Source organism: Trichosurus vulpecula, chromosome 7 (assembly GCF_011100635.1).
Source record: "Trichosurus vulpecula isolate mTriVul1 chromosome 7, mTriVul1.pri, whole genome shotgun sequence".
In the NCBI taxonomy this organism is placed as follows: domain Eukaryota; kingdom Metazoa; phylum Chordata; class Mammalia; order Diprotodontia; family Phalangeridae; genus Trichosurus; species Trichosurus vulpecula.
Genome location: NC_050579.1, coordinates 156,262,273 through 156,284,315, shown reverse-complemented (window position 1 = coordinate 156,284,315; position 22,043 = coordinate 156,262,273). Strand labels below are relative to the sequence as shown.

The following is a 22,043-nucleotide window of genomic DNA, read 5'->3' as shown; positions in this document are numbered from 1 at the left end:
CAATCAATCAACAAGCATTTATTAAGTGCTTACTATGTGCCAGGGATTGTGTGAGGTGATGCAGATACAAAGACAAAGGATGAGACAATCCCTAAGAGGAACTTTCATTCTAACAGGGAAGCAACAAGGGCATATATAAGGAGATACCAAATAAATATAAAAAGAATAAATATAAAGTAGTTAAGGAGAGGGTAGTCCGGGAGGGAGGGAGGTAGCAGTTAAGGGCATCAGGAAAGGTCGAGGCCAAGCTATCCAGCTCAGAGATGGACTATTGTGTGTGAGGAACAATGGTCAGTTTGCCTGCATTGTAGAGTCAAGAAGGCTGAGGAATACAGAGGGAGATGGGAAAGATCAGCTGGGCCCAGGTTGTAATGGACTTTAAAAGCTAAACAGAAGAGTTTATAGTTTATCCTGGAGCCAATAGGGAGCCATTGCAGTTGATTGAGTACAGGAATAGTAGGGTCAGACTTGGGCTAATGGAAAATCACTTTGGCCGCTGTATGGAACATCCTAGATTTGGACAATTCCATCGTGGACATGGGATAATTATCATTTAAAGGGGAAACACAGACAAAGAGAACATATATTCTCTCAATCTTGATGAGCAAAGCTTTCTATAGCTCCCTATTGCCTTCAGGATACAATATGCACTCTGTAGGGCATTTAAGGCCCTCTCCACTCTGGCTCTCCACCTCCCTTCCTAGCCTTATTTGACATTATTCCCTTCTATGTGCTCAATATTCCAGCTAAAATGGACTACTACCCATTCTTGTATGAGATATTTCATTTCTCACCTCTGCCATAACTCAGCACCTACAACAGATTCTATCTTCTCAAAATTTGCCTCTCTGAGGCCTCATCTTTCTTCTAGGCTCAGTACGTGAGCCGCTTCCTACTTTGGGAAGCCTTTCCCATTTGCCCAGAATTATTCTTTCTCTCTTTCACTGAACAGATTATCTTGTACTTATTTATCGATGTGCATGTTTTAGCCAACAGAGTAGAAGCTCCCTGAGGGCAGGAACTGTCTCAATTTTATCTTTGTATCCCCAAGGCCTAGCACAGTGTCTGGCACTTCAGAAATATTTTTTAATTGAGTGAACTTCAACCCTGCTCTGCATAGAAGTTATACTTAAATCTCAAGTAATTTGGCTTCCAAAAAACCGCAGACTCATTTAGAACTATTAGATCATGCTATGTCATATATTTCTAATGTCTAATTCTTGGGGAGCACACAGCTATCACTAAAATATTCCCAATCCCTGGATAATGTCTATTGTTGAATAAGGAAAGAAAGCTCATGGGTATAAACCCACTTACTTTCCTTTACCTCTAATAAGCATTTATGTAGCACCTACTGTGTGCTAGGCACTATGCTAAGTGCTTTATAAATATAATTCATTTGATCTTCACAGCAACCCTGTGAGGTAGATGTTATTATTAGTCCAATTTTGTAGCTGAAGAAACCAAGGTAAACAGAGGTCAAGTGGCTTGAGGAAGGTCACATAGCTAATAAGGGTCCAAGTCTAGATTTGAATTCGAGTCTTCCTAACTCCAGGCCTGGTACTCTATCCAAATGGCAGGCTCATTTCTTAGCAGATAAGATTGAAAACGTAGTTCTCTAAGTATGAGATAGGAGTTTCCCTAGGTGAGCCATGAAATTTTGGGTGTTATGCTATTTCACAAAAATATATAAATAATTTAATATGAATTTTACTTAGCCAGCATGCCTTTTTTAAAAAAAAAATAAACAAAACACGCCTAATATTATGTAGGCATTCACCTTGAAATACACCAGACCTTGAACTGACAAAGAATTCTGCTCTCACACAAAGGGAATTGGGCCAGTGAGAGTCAGCCAATTTTTCTGAGTGCGAACTTAAGCAGTCATTGAGTCTTGATTCCTCCCAGCAAAGAATACTGAGCCTTAAACCAAGAAAAGCTGGAGAACCACTGATTTAAGATAACAAACAACTCACCTGAGGGATCAGCATAATCATGGCACAGAGCAGGGCACTAGCAATAAGAAACGGTGTCAGAGTGTTTCTTCTCCCAATTCTGTCCATTCCGATGCAAGCAATAACATAAGCAGGGAGTTCCACGGCACCTGTCAATGGGAAATTTAGCAAACTGTAGTGTAAGATAAGGGCAGCCAGGTGATGCAGGGGACAGAGTGCCAGGTCTGGGGTCAGGAAGACCTGAGTTCAATTTCAGCCTCAAACACTTACTAGCTGTGTGACCCTAGGCAAGTCACCTAACCCTGTTTGCCTCAGTTTCCTCATCTGTCAAATGAGCTGGAGAAGAAAATGACAAACCACTGCAGTACTTTTGCCAGGAAAACCCCAAATGGGGTCACAAAGAGTCAGATAAGACTGAAATGACTGAACAAAACAAGAGCAAGAAGACAGGCCTCTATTTGTCAAAAACAGGAAAGAAGCTGTGGTTCCCTTCCCTATAGGAGCAGGCAGTATAACGGGAAGAGCTCTAGATTTGGCCTCAAAGCACCAGGATTCAAATCTTACTACATGCCACTGTCCATCTGTCTAACCTTGGACAAGCCAATCTCTCCGGACCTCCCCTTCCTCATCTGTAAAGTGAGTGGGTGAACCTAGATGAGCTCCAAGGTTCCTCCTGGCTCTAACTCCTATGACTGACATAAAATAAAGAACTCTTCTGAAGCTATTTTTAACTGGATTCACTTTTATTTAGGCCACTGGCCACAGGCCCATGGTTCTTCTGACCCTTTTGCAAACATTGATTCTAGAATAATAATCATATCCTTAAAAAAGACAACCTCTAAACTTGCAGATGTTCTGCCTGTAGTTTAACAAAGGTTATAAGTAAGGATAGCATTTTCGTGGGAAAATAAATTTTAGCTACAAAGCAAACCCTTCAATCCTGGGATCCCAAATGAATCTTTCCAAAGGGACTCCTCCCCTGACCCTCATCCCTCCTTCCCAGCACCACAAAAAAAAATATCTTCATTGGCACTGGCATAGAAAGTAGGCCCTCCAAGCAATGTAGTTTGTCTGGGAGCTAGCTTATTAATGTTTCTAGGGGGCAGCTAGGTGGCACAGTGAATAGAGCACCAGCCCTGGAGTCAGGAGGACCTGAGTTCAAATATGGCCTCAGACATTTGACATACTTACTAGCTATGTGACCTTGGGCAAGTCACTTAACCCCAATTGCCCTGCCTTCCTCCCACCAAAATAAATAAATAAATGTTTCTATAACAATTTTGGTGGCGCAGTAGGTAAGAGTGCCGGGCCTAGAGTCAGGAAGACTCATCTTCCTGAGTTCAAATCTGGCCTGAGACACTTACTAACCACGTGACCCTAGGCAAGTCGCTTAACCCTGTTTGCCTCAGTTTCCTCATCTGTAAAATGAGCTGGAGAAGGAAACGGCAAACCATGCCAGTATCTTTGCCAAGAAAATCCCAAATGGAGTCGCAAAGAGTCAGACACGACCGAAACAACTGAACAACAATTTTTACAGCATCATGGAATCACAAGCTAGGAGCTCCCATTTTACAGAGGAGAAAAGTAATTCAGAGCCTGTGACTCGTCCAAGGTCACACATTTAGGACATAAGAAAGGACTCAGATTCAGCCTTTCTGACTCCTGGTCCAGATCTCTTTGCCTCCCTGATACCATATCAAAGAGAGAGAAGGAGAGAAGTTTTACCAAAGGGATTAAGCTTACTGAATACAAGAAGAATTTCTGGACAACAAAGACAGCCAAGCACCAGAATGCTTCACCAACGGTGACTGTTGAGACTCTTTCTTTCAATGGTCTTCCGAGCGAGGACCATTTAATAAAAAGAGCTAGCATTTCTATAGCATTGTAAGGTTTGCAAAGCACTTAACAAATATCATACGGTATCTTCCCAATAATCCTGGGAGCTAGGTTCCATTGTCATCCTCATTTTACAGAAGAAGAAACCAAGGCTAAAACAGGTTAAGACTCAGGGGTGGGGAACCTGTGGCCTCGAGGCTACATGTGGCCCTCTAGATCCTCGGGTGCGGTCTTTTGACTGAGTCCAAGTTTTACAGAACAAATCCTTTTATTAAGGAGATTTGTTCTGTGAAGTTTGGGTGCAGTCAAAGGGCCACACCCGAGGACCTAGAGGGCCACATGTGACCTTGAGGCCTCAGGTTCCCCACCCCTGTATTTGCCCGGGGTCATATAGCTAATAAGCATCTGAAGCTGGATTTGAACTTAGGTCTTCTTAACTCCAGGCCCAATGCTCCATCCACTATGCCACCAAGCTGAAAGAGATATATTTTGAAATACAGGTAATGTAAAAACATAAATTTTGTGGGTTTTTTTTTAAATTAAGGGTTTTTAAATAAATTTTTAAATAAATAAAAATAATTTAAATAAACGTGAGAAGGAAAGGGAGGAAAAGGTAGAAAGGGAGTAGAGAAGAGGAGAGGGTGATAAATGATATAACCTAGGCTGGCTGCTTTATTCTGTAATTATTTGCATACACGTCTTAGCCCTCACACTAGAATGCCAACCTAGAGGCCAAAAACCATGGTGATTAGTAATTACTGAACGATACTAGTTCAACGAATCAATAATACTATTTTTATCACTCTAAAGAATTAGCTCCCAAAAAATTGCCTTAGTGGAAAAAATTTAATATTCTGGGGGTCCTAAATAAACACTGAAGATCTATCTTTTACTTTTTGTTATAAGGGATGATTTGTTAAGTAGGGAGGGGACAGAGAAAAAAATTTACTAAGTACCTACTATGTGCCAGACACTGTGTTAAGTGCTTTACAAATATTGTCTCATGTTATCCTCAGAACAAGCCTGCAAGGTAGGTGCCATTACAAACTGAAGAAACTGAGGCAGATAGCAGTTAAGGGGCTTGCCCAGGATCACACAGCTAGGAAGTGTCTGAACTCAGTTCTTCCTCACTCCAGTGCTGTCTGTATTCATTGTGCCATCTACTTGCCCCTAAGTGCCTCAAGAGGGGAAAAACATATTCAGAAATAAATATGACATAAAAATAAAATCCATCAATAAAAATAAGAAAATGTTTGAAGAACAGAAGGTGCCCTTTAGCTGTCCTTTAGTGAAAAATAAATAGACCTTCTGAGGAGAAGATCCTCCTTCTCTCACAAGTATAACTGTTGTGCATGGATCCTTTGGGTAGCACACGTGTTGTTAGTCTCAGAGGCTCTCCAAGCTACAAAACAACATGTTGAGGCACTGATAATTATTCTGGTGTCATGTGAAGCTGGGGTCAGGGTTGGTGAGAGTGGTGAATGTTTAATAGCTTGAGAGAAATTAGCAATATGCCTAGGCGGTCCTGACTGGTTAGGGTGCAGAGGCATTGTCCGCATGTATTTGCTAGTTTTGTCTTTCCACTTAGGATCTGAACCCTGACTATGTCATCAACAATGCCCGCCTCTTTTGTAGTAACCTCCAGCCTTTGTGAAAAGAGAATTAATCCTTTTACTCTGAAAAAATGGGAACATATCACAACAAATCCTGAGATCATCAGAGATATCCCAGTGTGTCGAAAGACCAGGCCCAAGCATCATAACCATACCCAAGCAATTTCAGAAAAATGAATACCTAATCTGTAAAGTCAAAGGTTTACATATGCATAGATTGAGGGGGAAAATATTGACTACAATCATTGCTCAATTATCTGCATGAATGGCACAGACATTGAATGATGCAAGACAGTAAATAAGCCAAAATAATTTGCATCCACTTTTCAAAAGAATTTTGGTGATTACATGGGGAGTACTTGATCATCTGGGAATTTACGCCACTAACCAATACAGCAAATGTCTCCCTTATCTTCTCCTTTTCTTGACTTTGAAACCTGTATAGGGCTTTCCTCATGATAACTCCATGAGATACCTTTATTACCAGGTTATAAATGGAACTGCGCTTCTGAGAGGATTGGTCACAGTCACATAGCTATGTGTCTGAGCTGGGATCTGAGCCCAAGTCTCTGTACACTTCCCAAACAGATTCACAAGACAGTCTGAAGCAGAGATGGTCCATCTCTTGCAGACTTGCTGGTTCACCCATTCCTTGGATAAAGGAATCCAGTAATTATTTTGCCTTAAAAGGCTATTCTCTGGTTCCTCCTTCAGTAAACAGAATCACATTTATGACAATAAACTACCTAGTAAACCAAGAAGGTAAAAATAACCAGAATTCAAGATTTTACATGGAAAATCCACAATGCAAATAAATCTTCATACAGATAATCAGGAGTGCATCATAGCATATGCAGAAAATGAGGATTGCTAAGTTTTCAATAGTTTACAAATCTATACTTTTGTCTAAACTGGGACTTGCATGCTGAGTACTACAATAGTAACACTGGAAGCAATTCTATCATGCCACTACAATGGAATAAAATATGCCTCATATTCAGTAGCAAGATAACATGCAATTTGATCCACTGCACTTTGGAGAGTAAAGGTGGAAATATCATTTTATTGGCTAAACGGCTAAAGCAAAAATAAATGGCATTTTTGAGATCGGACAGATGCCACGATAATGTGGTTAGCAGTCATGTTCCTGGAATAAAAGGACAATGAAACTATACTGCACAGATCTGTTGAAATCCCCAAGTGATTAACTAGTCACATGACTGTCACCATAAAATAGTTCACTATTTACCTATGAGGAAGAGGTTTAAATATTCACTGCCTCCCAGGTTAACAGAACTCAAAGAGAATACATAGTATCCCAAACTGCCGGTAAACCAAATGAGCCAGACTGTGAGGGTCCTTCTTGCAATATTCCAGTTACAAAACAGATGAAGTATATTGTGACTCTTGGGTCCAGACACAACATCCCCAGTGGTGTTGCCAATGCCACCACCCTGTTCCACCAAAAGCAGGTCAGACACTTTACAAGAGCTCGTTCCATTCCATTTTGCCATCATATCAATTACTGTCTGTGCTTCTTCATATCTTCCTTCAGAGAGAAGCCAAAACGGTGTTTCAGGCAAAGCCCAGCAGCATAAGACAAAGGGAAGAGTTGTCATGGAAAGAAAAATCTGATAGAGCCACCAGGTCCGGACCAAATATCCCATCAGAGCCACTACCATAATGCCAACCGCAAAAAAGGCATGAACGTGCATAGACGCCCATGTCCGTGCTTTAATACCGATGAATTCTGTCACATAAACAAATACCACCACCAGATACCCGCTGGCAGCCTGGGTGGGGAAAAGAAAGAGAAATTAGTTCAGCCACAGCAGCTTGATAAAGGAACAAAAAGGGTTGCCAGCCAAGATTATGATTATCTTTACTCTAGTAATGGAGAACATCCACTTGCAAATGACATTGACCTGATAGGCTATGTAGGGAAGAAAGAAAAAAATGCCAAGAAAAGATTGTTAATGTTTTCAGATAGAATTCAATTCTCATTCTCCTTAAGTACTCGCAAATAGCATTCAAGTTTCTCCTTTCTCCTTAATTACCTGAATTACCCGAATTACCCTTCTTTACATAATGATCTTCTCACCACCTCTCTAAATCCCTCCCTTATATTTACTTAGTAATTCTCTTTGCAGGACATGAAACACGTTGTTGTTCAGTTGTTTCAGTCATGCCCAAACGCTTCACGATCCCATCTGGCGTTTTTGTAGCAAAGATACTGGAGCCGTTTCCTTTTCCAGCTCATTTTACAGATGAGGAAACTGAGGCAAACAGGGTTAAGTGGCTTGGCCAGCGTCACACAGCTAGTATCTGAGGCCAGAATCTTCCTGACGCCAGGCTCGGCACTCTATCCCACTGCATCACCTAGCTGCCCAACATGCAGTGTACACAGCTCCTAACAAGGCAAGTTAAGCGTTAGATCCAGAGGTAAACAACTGTTTCTGCTGTTAAAGGGCTGACAGTCTAAGAGGTAGTTTTGACAACTATGTACAAACAAGACAGATACAGGCTACATTGGAAATAAGCCCCAAGGGAAGGCACTAAGCTTGAAGAAGGTGGGATTTCAGCTGAGACTTGCAGAAAGCTAGAGTAAAGTCAGGAGGCAGAAAAGAAGAGAGAGAGCATTCCAAACGTGGGGGACATCCAAGTAAACATGGGGAGTGAGGAGATGACATGGCGCCTGCAAGGAACAGCAAGGAGTCCAGTGTCATTTGATCACATTGGAGGGCATAGCAAAATATATAGAATATATATTTTTTGGAGAACATGAATGTTAGAAGACATTTATCTTTTGTTTTTAAACAAAATGCCATAGAATTTGTTTTAGCTAGCTTCTTATTAATGTCCATTTATATTCATCTCTCATCTAGTGTCCTCCTGCATCTCCACAAATGACGTTCAATAAATGTTTGCTGCTGGGAATGATAACCTTTTATTCAGTCATTTCAGTCACGTCTGACTCTTTGTGATCCTATTCGGGGTTTTCTTGGCAGGGATACTGGAGTGGTTTGCCATTTCCTTCTCCAGCTCATTTTACAGATGTGGAAACTGTGGCAAATAGAGTTAAGAGACTTGCCCAGGGTCACACAGCTAGTAAATGGCTGAGGCTGGATTTGCACAGATCTTCCTGACTCCAAGCCTAGTACTCTATCCACTGCACCACCTAGCTGCCTGTAGGGATAATAAAGAGGAGAACTAATGGACAAATTTCATTCATCTTCCCTCCATTAGCAATTTATTATCCTCTAGACTAGCCCATGAGGCAGGCATTAGTACCATTCACATTTACTAGAGCTACCTCTTCTTCACTGCTTCAACTCTTTCCTCCTTCCTACTGACTGTCTCTATCTCTAGGCTTAGAAAATTGAACCATCTGTGTGTCCTTCATAAACAAAAATTTTCATGAGAATTAAAGAAAACAGAGGAAAGAGAAGAAGAAAAGGAAGCATTTATTAAGCACCTACTAAGTGCCAGGCACTACACTAAGTGATTTACAGATATCTTATTTGATCCTCATAACCAACCTAGGAGGTAGGTGCTATTATGATCTTCATTTTACAGATGAGGAAACTGAGGCAGATGAGGTTAAGGGACTTGCCTAGGGTCACACAGCTAGTAAGTGGCTGAGGCTGGATTTGAATTCAAGTCTCCTTGACTCCTGGACCAGCACTCTAGCCCCTGTACCATTTAGCTGCTCCTATAAAGGATGAGGAAACAAGTCAGAAGACCAAGATTTTAATTCTGCTTCAGGATTACCTTTGTGATTGCAGGCAAGTCAATTAAGAGCTCAGTGCCTCAGTTCCCTTTTCTTTAAAATGGAGAATTAGACTCACACCAGGTTGCTGTGAGGAAACCCCTTGCAAAGCTCACGGTGCCAATTTTTATTATTATTACACCTCACAAATGGATTATTTCTCAGGAACTCTACAAGCACAATTGACTAGTCAATTATAATTTAACAAAGCTGGGAGACCAAGAAGAATGATTTCAAGAAGAATTCAGAGACATTTGGTAACACTAGTTTGAACATATTCAGAGCAAAATGATCAAAACCAAAAGTGAAAATCAATAACCACGGTAATGTAGAGGAAAGCGACAACAAAAAAAATGCTTCAGAACTATAGTCACGGCAGTAACCAAGAGTGACTTCAGAGGACTGACATTGACCCATTCCCCGTAGCTTTTAGCAAAGGGGTGGCAGACTACATATGCAGAATGCAGCATGCATTCTCGGACATAATCAGCTTTAATTTGATTTACTTAACTGTACTTAATTGTTACAAGGGAGAGTTCCATTGGAGAGGAGCAGACAAGAATGATTTCAATTTTATATATAGCAAAACAAAGTCATAGGTGACCAGTCATTTTGGGATAAGAAAGTGGGAACAGTCTCTGGGAATAGGTACAGAGTTAGGAACAGAAGCTAGGCATACCACTTTTCAATCTTCTTACAAAAGCCACTAGTTTCTTTTCCTGAAGAGAGAGTGGTTACACTTTAGCATCATAGCTTCTGAAGTACATGAGGGATAATAGGGGAAGGATTTCATCTTTCACTGGGAGACAGACAGGTGAAAAAAACAGATTTCTAGAATGCTAAGAATGGTAGGGACCTGAAAAAGCCAACTAACCTATCCAGCATCCCTTAGGAAAGAGAATACTTGCAGGGTAGTTTAAAATATTTAACGACTGGCTCCCCAGGAGGAAAAATGACCTCACAACATATTTTTAAGCTTATTCTGCATTTTTCACGTTTTCCCTATCACTTTCTGAAATCTGAATAATTGACAAAACAATAAAACGAGCCCTGATTATTAGCATTTGCCAATTGCCAAGATGCAAATGCTTACCCTGAAAATTTAATCGGCTCTGGTGAGTAGGTTCAAGCTAGCTCTAGGATAGCCTGTAAGCATATACACACAGCCATATGATGCCAAGATGTTATTTATGTTATTTAGTCCGAAAAGGAAATGATACAAAATCTCTTATTAACCTGTTGTGCTGCTTTAATGAGCCTTGCCATCAGAACATTTCTTTTTCATTTGATCTCATCCTGCAAAATAAGAACATTTTCCTTTTCTTCTGTCTATAGGGGAGTTACAAAAATAATGAAAGAATATCCTTTGAATAAAAAGACTTCATGGACCAAAAGAAAATTATCAAGTCATCCCTAAGTCCTTTCTCTAAGGTTTAATACTTAATTCTTCTTCACTGGCTATATCTGCCAGCTCTTTAATCATCGGATGGAAACAATCTTGGCCTATTGAGTAACAATTTTTCATTTTAATGAATTCCATCTTCAAACATGAATAAACAGAAGAATATTTTGTTGCAAGGCAAGCAAAGATTATTGCCAGCTCATTTGTCATAGACCAAAAGAGTTTGGTGCATATATGTATGCCTTGCAGTGACAAAGATCATAGAGAGATTTAATGCTGGAAGGGACTTGGAGATCATCTTGTCCAACCCCCTCATTTAACAGACAAACAAACTGGGACCCAGAGAGATTAAGTAACTTGCTCAATGTCACACAGGTGGTAAGTGGCAGAAATGGGAACTGACCCCAGGTCTGTTAATTGTAAATCCAGCATTCTTTCCACTGTCCCACAAGATACTCAGACCTTGGGTCTTAAGCCACGTGTAACTTTTGCAGATGTAAGATGAGGTGTTTTTTTTTTTAAAAAGTCCAATTCTTATATTAAACTATTATGGAAAATTCTTAAGGGCACACAATAAGTCCCATGATTCCTTTGATTAATGTTGATGGCAAAGGGCAGTTTAGAGGCACATAATTACTGCCCCAATTCTCCACTTCCAAATCTCTCCATCACTAAGTCAACTACAGCTGTAATTTTAGAGAAACACCTTTTCTTGATCTACTAAAGATAAAACAGGAGGGTAATTCCCAAGTATGTATTTTTGGTAAAGTATATGGGATTGAATTCAATCCAACATTTATGAAGTGCCACTATGATGCCATAGTTTCCTCATCTGAAAAATGGGATTGTAATAGCCCCCACTTCTGAGTTGTTGTGAGGATCAATTGAGACGACACAAACCTTAAAGCCTTATATGTATACATGTTAATTATATCATCATTATTGCTATCATTATTACTATTATTTCTGTGGTTGTTATCATCAGGATGTCATTTCCCTGCTCAATAAACTCCAGTAATTCCCTACTGGTTCTAGAATCAATAAGGCACTGTGTTTGGTGCTAGGGGTAGGAAGACAAGAAACAAAAAAATAGTCCCTGGGCTCAAGGATTTTATATTCTACCTGTAGGAAGGCACTAACCCTCACCATATAAACTATAAAGAACAGATGAGAGGCAGAGTGGCGTCATGGGTAGAGTGCTAGACAAGAAATCAGGAAGACCTGGCTTCAGAGTTTGCCTCAGATACTTACTTGCTGGTACAAGCATGCATATGTGGTTGCCTGGGCAACCTTAAGGTCTCGAAAATATATTAGTATGTTGTTTATTGCTTAAGTAAAATTTAGTAGTTAATTTTTATAATTTTGTTGTTTTAGTTTCTTTCCTTTGATAAGTAAAAACAATATCCTTATGACTGAATATTCAATAAATAGTCACCTTAAAACAATAAAATTCCTTTAATATACACCCAAATGAAATGTGTTTTATACTACGCTGATTCTGCAATCCTGGGTAAGTCCCTTACTTGCTCTTATCCTTAGTTTTTTTTCATTTATAAAACTGGAAGAGTAGTACTACTTACCTTACAGTCTTGCTGTGGAAGACCAAATGAAATTATACTTTACTTACGTAAAGCACTTTGTAAACCTAAGAATGCTACACCGATTCTGGCTTTTATCATTTCTATGTAAAGTGGCAGCTTTGGAGAGAAAGGGACAAAAAGAAACAATAGGACCAGGTGGGGAGCCAGTGGCCTCGGGGCCACAACTGAGGGCCACATGTGGCCTTGAGGCCTCAGGTTCCCCACCCCTGCAACAGGAGGCTTTCTTGTAATGTACAGGTTTCAATTTTCTGACTTTCTACCACCTGCAGGATGGCACAACTAAGCTTAAATTAAGAAACATGCCAGAATGGAAGAGTTGTATTTTTTCCAGACACTCACCATTGCAAGAAGAACGCGTACAGCTATGAAGCTGTAATAGTCAAATGTAAAAGCCACTGCTACTCCCAAGAAGAACTGCCCAGTGCTTGTGAACCACATCACAAACCGCCTTCCTAACCTGAGAATCACACAATGGAAGAAACAAAGCATTGGTATACAACCACATTAAACACCGACTCCATTTGTCACGGACAAATGTCACACCATATATTAATCAATGAAGAATACGACAAGCCCCTGACAGGACAGAGCTGGAACTTTTTTGCTTCTAAAGCAGGCTTACCTTCCAATTTCTAGGAAAGCATTGCCTAATCAGGAAATATACAACACATTATCTCTGACTCAATTTCTCTCTCTCAATCTCTTTCCTTCCCCCCCTCAATTTCTCTCTCAATCTCTTTCCTTCCCCCCCCACTCAATTTCTCTCTCTCACATAGTTTCTATGTATATTTCTCTATCTATCTATCTATCTATCTTTCTGTCACTCTCTCTCTCTCTCTCTCTGTCTCTCTGTCTCTGTTTGTCTTTGTCCACATACTTCATGATATAGCTACACTGGCCTACTTTCTATTTCTTTTACACAGCACTCCATCTCCCACCTTCATATCTTTGCACTGGCTGTTCTCCATATCCAAAACGTTCGCCCTTTTCACCTCTGCATCTTAGCTTTTGTGGCTGCCTTCAAGATTCAGCTCAAATCCCACCTTCTCTATCCCTGAAGCTGCTAGAGCTTTCCCCTGTGATATTACTTTCTATCTACTCTATCTATATCTTGTTGTTTACATTTGTTTTCTCTGTTTGAATGTGAACTCCCTGAAGAAGGGGACTGTTTTGTTTTGGCATCCCCTAGCATACTGCTTAGCATGTAGTAGGAACTTAGTAAATGCTTTTTGAATTGATAATAGTCACTTCAGAGGCCTTTTATATAAATATGAGATACTATCTAATTTTAATAGTTTTTACTTTAACATTCTCCTTGATGTGGGTACTCAGTCCAAGGGTATCATACCAGGAGTGGGGAACCTGTGGCCTCAAGGCCACATGTCACCTCTAGGTACTCAAGTGTAGCCCTTTACTGAATCCAAATTTTGTGGCCTCTAGGTCACAGGTTCCCCAGCCTAGGATACTTTCTTATCCTAAGTGGCACAGTGGATGGAGCACTGGATCTGGAGTCAAGAAGACCTGAGTTCAAATCAGGCCTAAGACACTCACTACATGACTTAAAGAAATATCATTTAACTTCTGTCTGCATTGACCTCTCCAGGTTGATTGTGAGCATAAAATATGCCACTTTGGATAAGACAGGATGTACCTTTGGACAGGGTACCCACACTGAAGAGATGACAAATCCATGAAAGTGTTAAAGTAAAAACTGCTAAAATTAGATAGGATCTTATATTTAACACTGTTTCTTTTAGGTCTCGTATAATAAGGACATTGAGGAAGATGGAACTAGGAAATGTACCAATGATTATCTTATTGGTATAAAAAGTTTAAATAACCCTAAATCACACTTCCTAGTAGACAAATCTGAGTGACAAACTTGGTGAAAGAAATGTTAGAAAAATATTTGAGCACACAATAAAAAAGGGCTGTAGAAGGTTGCACAGATATTGTGTTGCAAAGGCATAACATCTATACTTTACCTATCTGAAAGATCACCAAAAATTACTGCTCCCAGAAGGACTCCAAGCATGAAAGTCGGCTGGATGGATTTTGCAAACCACTCCCGGTGACAGACCAGATCCCATTCAGTCACCACAGTGCTCTTCCACTTGGTCTGGTCATAAAAGTAGCCATCAGTGCAAGCAAAGTCAGATTTGTTACCATCATATTGGTATTCAAAATAAGGGTCCTCCCTTTTGGACCTGCTGCACTGAGCAAGTTCCCAAACATCTCCGTTCTGCAACTGCACTACCATGTAATCCTCTTTGCTTGGTGTGAACAACGCCCAAGCATCCTCTATCTGCAGGACAGATGAATTATAAAAGAGGACCTGACTTATGTTTCCCAGGACCCCGCAGGAAAACTTAGGGGTAACAGCCATGAACACAGAAGCCAAGTAATGGATGCCACAAGAGATGGTTTGGAAGACTGATGAGAAATAGACAAATGCCTGGAATCTGCAAGAGAGGAAAAGATAGTTACTAACTGCCCACTGAAACATAAAAGATCTCTCAAATCAGAGAATGATAGCTCTGGTTTGGAAATCAAATTTATTCCATGGAGAAGGTCAGTCTCTAATGGTGGCAAATCAATCTATGGCAGTCAGGGGAGAACCCTTCACTGTTGTTCTTTCATTATTAAAGGAAATAGAAGAATCTTCCCTATCAGGATAGGCTTACCCAGAATTGTGAAGGAGACAAAACTTGTCTTTACGCATCTTTTCCATTAGAAGGAAACATCAATACTCTTTGTATTAATGTATATAGCAATACTTGTCATCATTATATGTATATGTATATATATATATCTTTGATTCTTCTTACTCAGAGCCGTTTCACCTCCAATTCATAGAATCATAGATTTAAGGCTGAAATAAAACTTTAAAATCTTTCATTTCATGGGGACAAGAGGAGTGAAATGGTTTGCCCAAGGTTGCAGAGGTAGTAAAGGGCAGAGCCCATCTTTGAACCCGGGTTCTCTGACTCCAGACCCAGGGCTCTTTCCTCTGCACCACTCTACTTCTTATTAGGCTCCAACTGCTCCCTTTTTCTTTCTCATGGAATTCCATAACTTTTGCTATGTCCCTCTCCCTTCCTCCTCTTCTCTAAATTCTTCTCTCTGCTTGGGTCTCCTTTTCCTTTTTCTCTCTGATTCCTTCTTTATTCTTCTTCCCCTCCCTCAAAGTCTCTCCATTCTTCTCAGTCTCTTTCCCCTGCCCTTTTCTTTCCTTCAGCCTCTCTCTCTGTTCCTTACTCAGGCATCATCATCAACATCATCACAATAATATAACAATAGCTAACATTTATAAAGCACTTTAATGTTTACGAAGTACTTTACATATATATATATATATGTATATATGTGTGTATATATATATATATATTTGATTTTCACAACAACCCCATGATAACAATAATATTATCCCCATTTTATAGAGAAGGAAAGTGAATCTGAAGGAGGTTAAGTGACTTGCCCAGGATCACCCAACTGGTAAATGTCTGAGGGAGGATTTGAACCCAAGTCTTCCTGACTCCAAGTCTAATACTCCATCCACTGTACCACCTAGCTATTATATAGAACCGAAGGATGGACTCCATCATGTGTATTTACTGAAAAGTCCTAAACAGCACAGATTGAAGCACATTTTTTCTTTACTTTTCTTGTTTTTTTTTTTAACAACATGGTTAATATGGAAATGACATGGTAGCAAATGACCATAGTAACCTAGTGTTTGACAAACCCAAAGATCCAAGATGTTGGGACAAGAACTTGCTATTTGCCAAAACTTGCTGGGAAAATTGGAAAGAAAATCAGCAGAAACTAGTAATAGATCAACATTTCACACCATACACGAAGATAAGGTCAAACTAGGTACATGATAGACATAAAGGTTAATAGCATAAGCAAATTAAGGGAACACAGAATAGTTTACCTGTCAGATCAATGGATAAGGGAAGAATTTATGACCAAACAAGAGATAGCATTAGGTGATGCGAAATGGATAATTTTTATTATATTAAATTAGAAAAGTTTTGTATAAACAAAATCAATGCAGCCAAGATTAAAAGAAAAGCAGAAAACAGGGGGGTGGGCAGATTTAACAGTAAGTTTCTCTGATTAAGACCTTATCTCTCAAATATATAGAGAACTGAGTCAAATTTATAATAATAAATTCATTTCCCAATTGATAAATGGTCAAAGGATATGAACAGGTACTTTTCAAAAGAAGATATGAAAGGTATCTACAGTCATATGAAAAAATGCTCTAAATCATATTGGTTAGAGAAATGTACATTAAAGCAACTGAGGTGCCACCTCTCACCTATCAAATTGGCTAATATGACAAAAAAAATGACAAATGTTGGAGGGGATATGGGAAAAATTGGGATTCTAATGTAGTGTTAGTGGAGTTGTGAACTGATTCAACCATTCTGGAGAGCAATTTCGAGCTATGACCAAAGGGGTACAAAACTGTGCATACCCCTTGACCCAGAAAAGGCACTAGTAGGTCTATATCCCAAAGAAATAATAAAATAAAAAGGACTTATATGTACAAAAATATTTATAGCAGTTCTTTTTGTGGTGGCAAAGAATTAGAAATTGAAGGGATTCCCATCAGCTGGGGAATGGCTGAACCAGTTGTGGTATATGAATGTAATAGAAAACTATTGTACTATAAGAAACAATGAACAGGGTGCTCTCAAAACCAGGAAAGGCTTACATGAACAGATGTAAAGTGAAATGAGTAGAACCAGGAGAACATTGTACACAGTACCAGCAATATTGTAAGATGATCAACTGTGAATGACTTAGCTATTCTCAGTGATACAATGACCCAAGACAACTCTGAAGGACTTATGATGAAAAATGCTATCCATCCCCAGAGAAACAACTGATGGAGTCTGAATACAGATCAAAGTATACTATTTTAACTTTCTTTATTTTTCTTGGGTGGGTCTTTTTTGGTCTATGTTTTCTTTTGCAACATGACAAATATGGAAATATGTTTTGCATGACTACACATGCATAATCTATATCAAATTGCTTGCCTTCTCAATGAGGAGGGTGGGGAGAGAAAGAGAATTTAAAACTCAAAATTTTAAAAAGAATTTTAATTTTTTATATGTAATTGTGGGAAAATAAAATACTAAATTTTTTAAAAAAGGTATTATATTGGCAGTCCAGATGGGCTCTTAGCACTTATTCAACCAACTGCCCTTGAAGAGTTTGGCCTTTGTTTCCTTGATTAAACTAGGAGTCCTTGATGACCTCCTTGCCTCAAGGGAAAGCCTAGTTTATATGGGTTTGAATGACATGTTTGTGACATCAGAGGCTTTTAGACCACGTGGGTTTATGTTGCATTTTTGTGACAATTTTAGGTCACATGGGTGAGTCGCATTGTGACTCGCCTTTGATCCTGAACAAGATATATAAACCCAGAGATTGGTTTTCTCTTCTGGAGCTCTGAGCCACAGCAGGAGTGGCACGTGACTCTGGGCTAGCCATTGTTATGAGCTCCCCGACTTTGGAGAAAGCTCAGATGTTGAAGCTTTTTTGTCAGACGAAAATCTGTCTGTTGATTCATGTTTATTTGCTCTGAAGCTCAGGGTGCTGGCTTTTCCCCCTGAGCTGAGTGAATGATATTTGTATGTTGGATTAAAGTAAGATTGTTAACCCCTTAACATTGCTTTCCTTAGTAAAGCAGATCAAAAGAACCTGTGTTGGCAGCTTTCTATGTGCTGGCTGTTGGTCGGTCATACACCCCTTCAGCAGCCGCTAGCAGATTGTTGCAACAGGTATTCATCCTTGAAAACAAAAGATGAAACACGATACCTCCTGACAAAAGGATGATAGACTCAAAATGCAGAATAATACATGTATTTTTGGACACAGCCAATGACAGAATTTGTTTCACTCGACTATGATTATCTAAGGGTTTCATTTTTTATTTTTTTGTTTAATTGGGGGGTAGGGAAATAGAGAGGAAGAGAATAAATGCTTTATAACTGACAAACCTTTTTTTAAAAACCATCCTCAAGTCTTCATTGGCTCAAGGTACTAAAGATTTGGACCACTGACATAGCTATAACTTCCCAGTTTCCTGAGTACAAAAAAAACCAGCATAAAAGGAAGCAAACAACCTCAAAGTTCCTTTGAAGCTCGAAATCCATGATCGTGTAAGAATGACAAAACCAAAAATACACCAGCATTATAAATTGTTTCCTCCATAGTCAATACAGTAGTGATGATGATGATGATGATGAAGATGATGACAATAACATAATGGGTTTGTGCTAAATTCATCTATGTCATAAGAAATAATGATGCTTTGATGTCTTTGAGCTAAAGGTACAAGAACGATAGCCAGCGGTTCTGGTATCTAGGGCAAGTAGAACAAAGAAAACACCATCTTTATAATTTCAACTTTATTTTTTATATAATTTGTATAATTACATACAATTTATAATGCCAGCTTTATAATTCATGATGTGAAAATAGTAGAAAGAATCATGATAAATCTATTTCAGTGGTAGGTGAGAACCCAGAACATTTCCATCTAGGGAGAAGAGGCCTCAGAATGCATGTTCAGTCAAAATATAAATATAATAAAATTATATTTTGTTACTATTAAATTTAAATTATCCAAAGGAATTTTTGAAAGTTTATGCAAAACTAGTAAAACTACAACAGGAAAAGAAAATCTTTGTATCAAACACACACCCACATACATGTACATATGTATATGTGTGTGTGCATATATATATATATATATATATATATGTATGTATGTATACATCTTGGATATCAAAGCTTTATCAGAAATGTTGTCATCTATTTGCAATATGAGAACAAGACCTCCCCCACAATAGATAAATGGTCCTTAAGGGATATAAAACAGACAGTTTTCAAAAAAAAAGAAATATAAGCTATCAACGACCATACAATTCAGTGTTCCAAATCACTAATAAAAGAAAATCAAACTAACCTCATATCCATTAGACTGGTAAAAGATGACAAAAGACGACAACGGTCAGTGTTGTCAAGGTTATGGGAAAACTAGTATGTTATCAGAAGAGCTGTGAACTGATACAAAAATTATGAAAATCAATTTGAAATTATAAAAAAGTGATATGGAGCAAAATAATCAGAACCAGGAGAACAGCTTACATGATGATCACAATTCTGTTATATTTTTAAAAATTGAAAGACTTTAAAATTTTTATCACAGAGACCAATTATGGCTTTGGAGGACTAAAGATACAGCATGCCTCCTGCCTCTCAGCAGAGATGGTAGGCTACAGGTACAGAGTGAGGCAGACATTTTCAAATATGGCCAACTTAATGTTTTGCTTATATTTCTTTGTTATAAAGGAAGGTTCTATTAGGGGTAGGGGGATTATATGAGTTTCTGGGAAATGATAGCTGTGCTTTTTCAAAAGAGTATCAATGAAGTATTTTTTAAATGTAAATTTAACAAAAATTCAAATCATATACTCTTTTAAAATCATTATTTTAAATTTGCATTCCCTCTAAATGTTCCCTCTGATTACCCTACTCCAGTTACCACTCGGAAAGGTACTACATATAAGTCAAAGGTACAATATCCATTATTTTTGTTTCTTTCCTGAACTCATTTTCTGTGAGAAACAGAGGAAGGAGTTCTGTTTCTACAGAAGTGACATGTACACACACTCCCAGCCTTGCAGGAAAGATAACAGGATGTAAGTCAGAAATACCGTGACTTAGTAGAACCAGGCCTCTGATGGGGCAGAAGGTCAGAGGCTTGTATGCATGCTTAATGAGCTGTTTAATATTAACAAACACACACCCCCAGGGTGGAGCAAGCTAATTTGAATGCACATGCAATGCATGACAAGGAAAGGGGAACACATCCAGGAGAAAAACATGGAAAAGGCAGTTCAGGAAGTTGTATCCAGTCAATAAGAGGGGAGGGACCTCACGGTCATGAATGGCAATTAAAAGCCCGCTACACCTAGCACTTGGGGCACCCTAGGCATAGGGTGCCCACTCTTGCAAGAGTGTAATAAAGTGCTTTCCTGGTCTCATCAGTTAAGACCTTATTTCTCTACAAGCACTTTTCTTACATTTTCCATAAGCTAACCTGTTTCTTGGATAAAACTGCATAGAAATGAAAGAAATTATATTTGTTCAGTTTCAGCAGGTTCTGTTGCTCAATTTAATGCCTGTGTTAAGCCTTTTAAAAAAAGATCACACGAACCTTTTGAGAAATTTTCCAAAATGATAGCCCACTATAATTTCAACTTCTTCATTTCCAAGTTTTGCTCCATTATGAAGTAGATTTATGAGTCAAATTGTTAATATGCTTGCTCTTTAACCTCAGGGTAAACTAGTCTAACCGCCTTCATTTAACGGGTGAGTGAGGCCCCAGTCATCCAGGGAATAAGTGCCAGAACTGAGACTAGACACAAGGTCCTCTGACCCCAAATCCAGTACTTTCTCTCTGATTTATATTTTACTTGACATTGAGGCTATATTTACACAGCACAAATGTAATTTGCCAATACCGTGAAAAATAAATCAAATCAGTTATTTGAAATAATGGAAACAAAACAACTGGATGATTGGTTGCTTGGACACCTTTGGACAGTTTCATTCTGGCCTTCATTGGCTCTGTGTGTGTGTGTGTGTGTGTGTGAGAGAGAGAGAGAGAGAGAGAGAGAGAGAGAGAGAGAGAGAAACAGGGACAGAGACAGAGAAATAGAGAGAGAGTATCCAAAGATTTAAAACATCTCTAAAACATAGAAAATTATTGCAACTCTAGACCTATCTTGAATAACTGGTGATCTGTCGGAAAAACATATTTCCCTAAAAACATATATAGTTAAATTAGGTCCTAAGTTTCTGGAGGTAGCAGGTTAAGGACCAAGACAATATAGCTAGAAAGGAACAGCTGGGAGGTAGCAGGGTATGTGGATGAAAAATATTGGACTTGAAGTCAGAAGACCTGACTTCAAGAAAAACCCCAGCAACTCACTTAACCTCTCTGGGCCTCAGTTTCCTCATCTGCAGAGTTAGAGGGTTGGATTAGATGACCTCTAAGGTTCCTTCCTAGCTCTAAATCTGAATTTATGAGCAATATTGTTTTTGTCCTTTCTTTAATGCCTAAAGAATCTATTAATATTAGGGAGGGCTATTTTTTTTAAAAAAAAGAAGGATTTGGGGTAAAGAATTATATTTTTTAAAAATGTTTCCTATAGTCTGAGTGGTACATTAGTATATATGAGATAGTAAAAGAAACCTTGGAAGACCTACAGCATTTTTTAAAGCAAATTCTATGGAAAGTTTTTGGAAGAGCATGCAAAAGAAAGACAGAGGATAACAATCCAGGAGGTGCTACTCAAAAATCACTGAATCTGAATCTGAAGTGTCAAGGTTTATTTGAATGCATAACAAATAGACAAACTTTAGACCTTGAACTGGGTGCATAAAACACATCATTAAGGCCTATCCTGACAATAATCTGTGGCTCATGTTTCTAAAAACCACAAAAATTTACCAGTTGCTACAGCCAATTGACACAGTTTAAATTTTTCATTTTTGTCATCCAAATATTTTGCCTATATGAACCATTAGCTACTCCTTGATCTTATCCTGCTAGGGCAGCTAGGTGGGTCAGTGAATAGAGTGCTAGGGCTTAGAGTAAGAAAGACTTCTTCCTGAGTTCAAATCTGGCCTCAGATACTAGCTATGTGACCCTGGGCAAGTCACTTAACTCTGTTTGCCTCATCTGTAAAATGAAGTGGAGAAGGAAATGGCCAACCACTCCAATATTTTTGCCAAGAAAACCCCAAATGGGTTCACAAAGAGTCAGACACAACC

At 38.9% G+C, this 22,043-nt stretch overlaps 1 protein-coding gene across 1 annotated transcript in view; it reads right to left on the bottom strand.

Moving 5' to 3' along the window:
• SLC22A16 (solute carrier family 22 member 16) overlaps positions 1 to 14,577 on the bottom strand; it is a 31,760-nt gene extending 17,183 nt beyond the window's left edge. Inside the window, exons 1-4 of the mRNA XM_036768919.1 lie at positions 14,162 to 14,577; positions 12,516 to 12,633; positions 6,654 to 7,197; positions 1,977 to 2,104 (exon numbers count right to left, since the gene is read on the bottom strand). Coding sequence (XP_036624814.1) covers positions 1,977 to 2,104; positions 6,654 to 7,197; positions 12,516 to 12,633; positions 14,162 to 14,562 — 1,191 coding nt within the window. The 5' untranslated portion in view covers positions 14,563 to 14,577. The remainder of the gene's footprint in view (positions 1 to 1,976; positions 2,105 to 6,653; positions 7,198 to 12,515; positions 12,634 to 14,161) is intronic.
• Positions 14,578 to 22,043: the final 7,466 nt, after the last annotated feature.